Below are 9,527 nucleotides of genomic sequence, written 5' to 3' on the forward strand. Positions count from 1 at the left end.
TTGTTCTCAGATGTGTGGGTCTGTCCTGCAGTGAGGTCCTTGTTTTATAGCCTTGTAAAGAGATCGACCCCAAATTTGGCGTAAGTCTAAAGTAATGCAATGATGTTCCTGTGTAAGCTGGCTCTGAAGGAAATTCCCAAACTGATGTGCCAACAATGGTGAGTGATTCTGACATTTCTCAAATAAGCACATAGTCTCCAAGGTGATTATTTTGAGTGACAGCCCTCATGTGGGGCCTTAAATTGAGTAGATTTGACAGGGCTGCTGAAGAGCTGGAAGACCACTGAATGTCGGGAAACAGGAGGCCTCTGTCTGCATCCCTGTGCTGCGTCCAGTTACCTGACAGGCACTGTGTGCATGCACGCTGCTGTTACCAGAGGGGCAGTGGAAGTGGCCTGCCCTTTCTCAGAGTCTTTCTGCATTTGTGACACTGTTGAATGACACCTCCCCACCCTGTTGTGATAATCAAGTGAAGCTGACAATATGAAAGCCTTCAAAACCGGGAGGCACTAGAATAGAATGTGGTAACTCATTCATAGTTAACCTCTAGGCAAAGTACCACAATCTGAAACCAAGGCAGTGATGTTAATAATTAGCCTTGGTGAGAAATTCCAGAATCGCTCCTGTGTGTGTGTGTGTGTGTGTGTGTGTGCGCGCGCGCACACATGCACGTGTGTGTGAGGTCCAGTTATTTTTGTGCTCAGTTTGATACGTAAAGCCACAAGTGGAATACATTTGTTCAACTTCACAAGTCCCAGAAGACCAGTGGATACTGCTTGCTTTTGAAAACTGGAGCCTGGATCTCAGCAGTTTCCAGGCTCACTTTATCCTTGTCTAGAGTTAATGAGATCAGAATAAAGCTAGGTAAACCTACTAAGAACCTGGCGCTTTGCAAACCCTTATGGTATTTTAGAGGGCCAGAAATAAAAGAATATTTATCATGTGTAGGACTGGGTTGGGTGAAGAGGAGGACAACGGTAGGTCCATTCTGTCTGGGGCTCAAATATGTCCTTGGAGATTCCTTCCGGAGGCAAGATTGTACTATTGATAAGAGACAGAATCAAGAGCCAAGGACTTAACTGCTTCTTAATCCTACTTATTTGACAGTAGCTACTTTGAATTTTGGGTCACCAATCCTGTGGCTCACAAGCACAGGATGTTAGAGTACCATTTTCTGCCCCAAGCAGGGATAAACAGCTGCATTACATTGGCCAAGTGACCCAACGTCTCCTGCCTTGGGTCCTCCATCGGTAAAGTGGGGACAATAATAGAACCCGTTTCCTTCATACATCTAAAACATTTGTAGAAGTGAGAGGCTGGAAAACACAGCATTTAAAAGCATCAGCTCTAAAGAGAGATTGCCTGGGTTCAAATCCCAGCTCCACCACTTATTTGCCCATATGATCTTCTAATGATTGGGTAGCAATAGCACTAATCTCATAGATTCAATGTGCTAATGCATGGATAGATCTAACAGGGTCAGCACATAGCAAGTGCTCTATGGATGCCTGCTATTATATTATTACTTGTTTCCTGGAAAAGTCTCAGACACTATTTATAAGGATATGGAAATAAAAAATTAAAAATTTCCAACATTAATTTTTGTTTCTGTGTTTGGTTCTAATAGGTATAAAAGTCGTAGCATCGTGATGTTGGGATTTGCTTCATTTTCTAGGCCTAGTATTTTGGCCATGTCCCTCATTTAGCATTTTCTATCTCTTTTTAGGATTAGATATCGGGATATATTTTACCAAATCTTTATTAAGACCATTTTATTCCCTGATTTACGTCAAGTTTGGTATCCGATTCTTTTCTTCCTCTGAAAGTAACAAGTCAATGAATTTTAAAGTCTGTGTACAGAAGGGACTCACACACACTGGGAGGATGATAAATGAGCTAAACATTTGTTTGGGACAATTTCTGAATCTGTCTCTTCTCCCCTTTCCTCACAGCATTCATTTCAATGTTTTTGCCATTCATTTATTCCTTCAGTATTTACTGCGTAGGCTTGCCAGGCACTATGACAGGTGGTGGAAAATCACGATTCTGACACTTGAATGGTGTTTTACAGCTTACAGATCGTTTATGTTAAATTCATAGGTTAAATTCACTCAATCCTCCTAGGTGCTCATTTCATTTCACCCAGTTTTTTCTCCCCTTTTAACTTTATATTATTCTCTTAATCTTCCTCATTCCTTGCTCAAATCTTTAGTGTGCATAGCATTTACCCAGTGCATGGGGTGGGGTGGGGTGGGGTGGGAAGTTGACTAGAAGAGAAGGTGGTAAGTGGGGGAGAAGATACAAATCAGATGAGAATGTAGGTCGGAGGTGTTTCCAATGCTCTACACTTGAGGATAGAAGGACATAGCACTGTCTCTTATTTAGAAAAGTACAGGGTCACTTGCAAAGGAACAATGATCAATTTATCCATCACTAGAAACTGAACTGAGACTAGACACAGGGCTGGCAATTTCCGGACTCCTCCCTTACCTTACGCATATTTAACATACAGAAGAAGCCAGAGTTATGGCCCTCCCTTCCCCCACAAACATCAGGCCCTAAGTCCCAACACTGAAGTTCCCCAATTACAGTTCCTCTTGAATTTGTGACACCAGTGAATAGACAAGAAAAAGAACATACCAAATTGACCAGAAAATTATTCCTTCAGTTTCATATCACCTGTTTCATTCATTATGATGAATGCCCAACCTAGACTTCTATAAGGAAATACCAATGGCTTCCTGCAGTGGACTAGCTTGTGGTGGGTGAACAGGTTATGACAGCTGGTAGAGAATGGTTCTCTTTCCTGTTATTCAGCTCATATGTCACTTTCACGGAGAGGCCCTCCAGCCAGTATATAAAGTGGTATCCCCACGCTTGGTCCCTCTGTCTCATTTCACAATTCTATTTACTTCATGGCATTTATCTCTACCTAAAGCGGACTTACGTACCTATATATTTATTATCTGTCTTCCTCACAAGACTGTGAGCTCCAAGAAGGCAGAGATTATTTTCTAACACACTGCCTGGAACAAAGTAGTAGCCATTTGATATTGGTGGAATGAGCGAGCAACAGATACTTATGGAACGCCTATTGTACACCATGACTGTTCTAGGCACTGGGGATGTAGCAATGAATCAAGCAGACAAGTTCCCTGAGCTCTTGGAGTTTACATTCCAATGCAGGGAAATAGAGAACAAAGTAGAGAAGGGGAAGCAGCTTGGGTGGGGCTGTGCTATATTAAATAAAGTGGTCAAGGTCACCAGAAGAAGGTGAGGAAGATAAGGGGGGGGTGGTTAGTATTTTAGCAAAGGGAAAAAGGGGATAGGAAGTGCAAAGGTTTGGAGAAAACAGTAGTGGGGGCTAAGGTGGCTCAAGCCAGCAAGCTCCTGCGTAAGTGGCAGCAGATAGGTGGAGGGGCGCTAGTGGGGCAGCTCCAATCCTGTAGAGTCTTGTGAAGTCTTGTGAATAAAAGCAGTTTGGTTTTTACTCTTTTGTGAAATGGGAAGCCACTGGGAGGCTTTGAGCAGAGCGACGTGATTTGACTTAGGTTATAATAGGATCCGTCTCTTTGTTGAGGTGATAAAAGATTGGAGGGGGCAAAGGTGGATGCAGGTAGAAGACCGATGCAATAATCCAGTAAGAGATGATGGGTGGCTTGGTCCAGGGTGGTGGCAGGGAGGTGGTGAAGCATGTTAATTGTCGGGAAATATTTTGAAGGCAGAACTGAAAGGATTTGCTGGTACCATGAACAAAGTAATGATATAAAACTACATACGGCAAGAAGGCTTTTCTTGGATTTATAGAAAAGAGACTGGTTTTGTCAGGTTTGTGACACTGATATACCAAATAGTAGCATCACTGCCTAGAAATTCAGCATTGCAAAACTGGGAACTTTTGTGTCATTTATTGTTCCTCCCAAAGAACAAACAGACAAAAAGAGTGGTCACATATATTCAGTATCAAAATCTGTACTTGCAATTAAGTGAGCTGGTCTGGGGCTTGATCATATTTCAGCATTCTGACATGAATGAGATAATTGTTCAGCAGACATAAACATTCCAAAGTAAAAATGACATTTATCCTTGAGGAGACTGTGAAGCTCATTGGGCAGTTACACAGAAGTGTAATACATTGTCAAGAACAAAGGTCTCTGCTGATTTATCCTGATTGAGGATCTGTTCTTCAAACTGATCTGACTACTGCTCAGACTTCTGCCTCTGCCTAGTGGGCTACAAAGAAAGCACTTTGGATCTTACTTCACTTTGCATTCTGCAAGGTATGGCCCAGGCAAAACAAATATTCATTGATGTGGTGGTTTCTTTTTCTTTTGACTTTTGAAAGACAGAGAGCATGAGCAGGGGAGGTGCAAGAGGGGGAGAGGATCCCAAGTGGGCCCTGGCCGACAGCAGAGAGCCTGATGGGGGCTCGAACTCACACACGGTGAGATCATGCCCTGAGCTTAAGTTCCACGCTCAACTGACTGAGCCATACATGCGCCCCACGTGGTGATTTCTTAACCTTCTTCACCACCTTCTCTTTATTTACCCAAGCCAGGATCAGATAATCACTCACAAATGTGAAATTTCAGCATGTATTGGTCTTTGTTAGAGGGGCACGTGGAGGGCGTAATCCAGAGAGCTCACACTGGCCTGGGAAGCCACAGAAGGCTTGGGGATGGTAGTGGAGAAGTTTTCTGGGCTGCATGGTGCCAGATGAATGCAATATGAAGGGAGGAATTACAGCACCAGGTGGGACCTAGAAGGGCTTTCAAAAGTACAAAGGCGCTGAGACAGAGCGGAACCTGGAGAGAACAGCCTGGGATGACCAAGGTGCGCCGGAGACCACAGAGACCTGGACTTTTGGGAGCATAAACACGCAGCAGCTGAAAGGTGGCTTTTCCAAATTATTGTTTTATAGCGCGTTCACCTAACGTTGAAAGGGAGGCGGGGCGCTTACTTCGGCCTCACCGTATCGCTGGCAGCTTGGCCTCAAAGGCGGTATGCGAGGAGGCCGCGTCCTCCACGTTCATGGGAACGCGCCACGAAGTCACTCTTTTAGTGCATCCAAGTTCTCCGTCGCCACTGCAGCACATTTCCTCCTACTTTCAGGTCTCTCAACCAATGAGTTTGCCTCTTCACCCATAAAAGAAACTATGGGTGACAAGTTCTATGGCCGGATACTGAGGTTTTTTTCGGTTTCTCGGCCTTTTTCGTGGCTACTAGTTAAGGTCAACAGCATCTGGCCGCCTCCGAACTGGGGAGGCCTCTTGGACCCTCCAGGTGTTTTGTATGTCTTGCGAACTTTCAGCAACACGACGACCGACTAGGGCAGCGCCACAGCTCCAGTGTTCAAAGCGGCCAGTTCTGGAGGCGGCCACGCACTTCTACTGCCCGGGCGGGGGGAGCCGGAAAGTTTACGTCCTCCTCCCAGACGGGGTTAGAAGGGGAGAGGGCGCCATGACTGCCTCTCCAAAGGAGGCTGGTCTTCCGAAGCGGCCCGTCCCGGCTCTGTCCACTTTGGAGGGGGAAGAAAGTTGGGCGGGAGCGGGGCGGGGTTCGAGCGCGCTCCTGGCGAGGTGGAAGGGGGGCGAGGGGTGTAGTCGGGTCGTCCCCGACGCGCGCGAGCCGGGGTGGAGCCAGCAGCCGGGCGCGGCGTCAGCGTTTAGGATGCAAATCGATTCCCCACTCCGCCGTCCCCCTCCACCCTCTCCCGCCCGGGGAGCAAGGCTCCGCCGCTCCGCAGCCGCCCACGCCTCCTGCGCGCCGCGGCGCCAGAGCGGGCGGCTCTACTTAAGCCGCGCGCCGGCCGAGACCCGGCACTCGCCTGGAGCGCGCGGGTGAGGCGGGCGGAGCGCACCGCGGCTCTCGGGGGCGCAGAGCAGCGCGCTTGCACCGCTCGGCTCCGTGCGATTCACGGCGGCGGCGGCGGCGTCTGGGGCGCAGGGCTGAGCCAGCGTCCGGGAAAGGCGATTGCAGCTTCTGCGCGCGGCCCCGCTCCCTGCCACAACCCCAGACCAGTCACCTCTTCGCCATGGCTCTGGCGGACAGCACACGTGGATTACCCAACGGGGGCGGCGGCGGGGGTGGCAGCGGCTCCTCGTCGTCCTCTGCGGAGCCGCCGCTCTTCCCCGATATCGTGGAGCTGAACGTGGGGGGCCAGGTGTATGTGACCCGGCGCTGCACCGTGGTGTCGGTGCCCGACTCGCTGCTCTGGCGCATGTTCACGCAGCAGCAGCCGCAGGAGCTGGCCCGGGACAGCAAAGGCCGCTTCTTTCTGGACCGAGACGGCTTCCTCTTCCGCTACATCCTGGATTACCTGCGGGACTTGCAGCTAGTGCTGCCCGACTACTTCCCCGAGCGCAGCCGGCTGCAGCGCGAGGCCGAGTACTTCGAGCTGCCCGAGCTCGTGCGCCGCCTCGGGGCGCCTCAGCAGCCTGGCCCCGGGCCGCCGCCGCCGCACTCGCGGCGCGGGGTGCAGAAGGAGGGCTCGCTGGGCGACGAGCTGCTGCCGCTCGGCTACGCGGAGCCTGAGCAGCAGGAGGGCTCATCGGCCGGGGCGCCGTCGCCCACTCTGGAGCTGGCTAGCCGCAGTCCGTCCGGGGGTGCGGCGGGCCCGCTGCTCACGCCGTCCCAGTCGCTGGACGGCAGCCGGCGCTCCGGCTACATCACCATCGGCTACCGCGGCTCCTACACTATCGGGCGTGATGCGCAGGCGGACGCCAAGTTCCGGAGAGTGGCACGCATCACCGTGTGCGGCAAGACGTCGCTGGCCAAGGAGGTGTTCGGCGACACCTTGAACGAGAGCCGGGACCCGGACCGTCCTCCCGAGCGCTACACCTCGCGCTATTACCTCAAGTTCAACTTCCTAGAGCAGGCCTTCGACAAGCTGTCCGAGTCGGGTTTCCACATGGTGGCGTGCAGTTCCACGGGCACCTGCGCCTTCGCCAGCAGCACCGACCAGAGCGAGGACAAGATCTGGACCAGCTACACGGAGTACGTCTTCTGCAGGGAGTGAGCTCCCCAGATCCCCTCGCGACTTCAGCGCGCCCATCCCCCCTCCTTCCTGCCGAGGAGAGGATTCTCGATCTCCCCTCCTACCCCACGCCCTCCCGTTCCCCTGTCTCCCACCTTTAGTAGCTGGGCCAGACCGACTCACCCCCTACTTGAGAACCTGCAGCCGCAAATCCTCTCGGCTTCTTCGTCTTTTTTGGACCCCGCTAACCGAGAGAGAGCCCAGGTGTACCCCCTCCAGTGCTTCCTCTGCCCCCTGACTCAAACCACCCCTTCCCTGGATTGTCCTTCAGTCTGCAACTAGTGGGACAGTGTGGCCACAAAGGCACCAAGTACCTGGTGATGATCGAATTGTTCAGAACCTGATTGGACTCTGTCCAGTGTGTAGAAGATTCCTTGAAATCCCAAGCCCCTTTGACCCATTCGCGGTTTAAGAGATCAGATTGATAACATTGGGACTAGTTAGTGTTTTAAAAGGTCATTATGTATAGCCGTTTAGACCTTCTTTAAAGGTAGAGTTTTAGAGGGCTGGATGGAAGACTCCGGACCTGGAATGAAGATCCCTTGGAGGCGGTTCAGTGACAACAAATGAGTAAAGTTTTGAGAAGTTCTGTGTGACGTAGGAAAAGAATCTAGTGCTGGCACAATGAAGGACTGTATCTTTTCCGTGCACAATGAAAGGTCTTTGCCTGTGGCTTAAACTTGTAGAAAGTTACCCTCCCGCCTGAGGAGGCATCCTTTCTCCTTGGCTCACCGCCGGAAGCCCTCAGTTCGACTGGTTGACATGGCCGCCGTTATTGGCAAGAGGGAGAAAGCGTGTTGACGCTGACAAGGGCGAGACAGCCCAGGTCGCCGAGCACTGTGCGAAGTCACCTGGCAGTGACTGTAAACGGAGCTGGGTAGTAATGCACGCCGTGGTTATTAGGAGAGCCCGTATTCTTGCAGTGAATGGCAGTAGGACCTTAGCTCTTAAGACTTGGGGTGGGGGGGGAGGGATGGGGAGGGAGGAAGGAGGGGTGAAGGGGTGGGAAGGGAGGAGCAGACACACTTATTATTTGAAAGTTGGAAGTTTGTGCCATCCGTTTGAGTACACGTACATTTAAGAAGTAGTACACAAAAACGTGCAAAGCATTTTGTAAAGATTAATAACCGATCTACTCTTATCTGGCAGTCTATTGAACTGTTTTGAGTCCTAAACTTAGAAGTTATTGATACTTATATAACCTAACCAAAGAGTTACCCAGTAGTTTTTGAACTTTAGTTTAGGTTTTTTTGAACTTTATTTTCTTGTTGGCTATAAATCTTGATTTTAAAATCTATTAATGAGCAAACTAAGTTTGATTTTGGTTACTTAAACTTAAGATCTCTTCTTAAAAATTCTTATTTTCTTCAAGCCTAGCCAGTGATGACTCCTGGGCAAACTGAGAACCTGAGAATGCCACTTCTCACCTACAGATTGTTTGATATTAAGGTGGAATCTTTTTGAGTGCCAGCTGCAGAGAAAAAGAAGCACCAAGGGCTGCCCATCTGTAGATAGCTATACAATGAAATGTTTTTAAACGGAGGCAAAAAAGTAATCACAAGTGGGTTGAGCAATAAAATAGTGTTTTAGGTAAATGCAAGAGAAACAGAAGGAGACCCGGTTGCCTTATACCTTTACTCTAATGAGGAATAAATTCCCACTGCTTATCCTGTCTACACCATAGGTGAAGGGAAGTGAATCCTTGTCTTTCATGCTGTGAGGCTCCTTTGGATATTCTGTGATGACGGAGAAGCCTTTTCCTTTTCATTTGTTTTAGCAGTTTTCTCTAAAGTGTTTTTTTAAAGATTTTGTAAGAGTCGTTTTCAGTGTTCAAATTAGTGCTATTTTTTCTTCTTTTTAAAAATGAATCTTGTACTGTATCTTACTACGTCCATAATAGATATTAAGAATTGGAACAGTTTTTTTCTTAGACTCATGTGATCCAATCTTTATATACCATATATAAACATTTTACACGAATCATTTAGTTTTTTAATTCATTTACTAATGCTAAAAAATTTCCTATATTTACCCCCAGTAATGTGCATCAGATGGTGTATATACTAAAGCAACATGCTTTAATGAATTTCTTATATTCTTATCTATGGGGACATTGGGTCCAGGAAAAAATACTTATAAAACTGAGTTTACTCCATACTGTTTTTGCTTGGATATTAGTTATGTACCAATAGTATGTTAACTGTCCTCTTAAAATCAAGGTACCTGTATTTTTAACCCACAAATTCTTTTTTTTAACTGGTAAAGAGAAGGATTTGAAGTCTTTACATTGGTGTTACAATTTTAGAAAGGTAAAGTTAGTTTTATTTACAAATCTCATAAGTTGTAAGGGAAATGGAAGCAGAAATCCGGGAAGTTGTGTTTGCTTAAATGTTGGGTGTGTTCTCAGATTGGTAATGCAACAGAACTTATCTGTTCACATCCTGAAATGATTTAGTAAGGTCGCTTTCTGGACAAAAGAGTGTCACAGAGA

At 48.1% G+C, this 9,527-nt stretch overlaps 1 protein-coding gene across 1 annotated transcript; it reads left to right on the plus strand.

Moving 5' to 3' along the window:
- The first annotated feature begins 5,812 nt into the window (after positions 1-5,812).
- Positions 5,813-7,791, plus strand: KCTD12 (potassium channel tetramerization domain containing 12). Its single transcript, XM_040487322.1, has one exon. The coding sequence runs from the start codon at positions 6,035-6,037 to the stop codon at positions 7,016-7,018; it is 984 nt and encodes a 327-aa protein (XP_040343256.1). The 5' UTR covers positions 5,813-6,034; the 3' UTR covers positions 7,019-7,791.
- The last annotated feature ends 1,736 nt before the right edge of the window (positions 7,792-9,527 follow it).

Source organism: Herpailurus yagouaroundi, unplaced genomic scaffold (genome assembly GCF_014898765.1).
Source record: "Herpailurus yagouaroundi ecotype Mexico unplaced genomic scaffold, PumYag 164, whole genome shotgun sequence".
In the NCBI taxonomy this organism is placed as follows: Eukaryota; Metazoa; Chordata; class Mammalia; order Carnivora; family Felidae; genus Herpailurus; species Herpailurus yagouaroundi.

Bases quoted from the DNA above. Each gene is read 5' to 3' on its own strand.
- KCTD12 (XM_040487322.1), top strand. From the start codon at position 6,035: ATGGCTCTGGCGGACAGCACACGTGGATTACCCAACGGGGGCGGCGGC.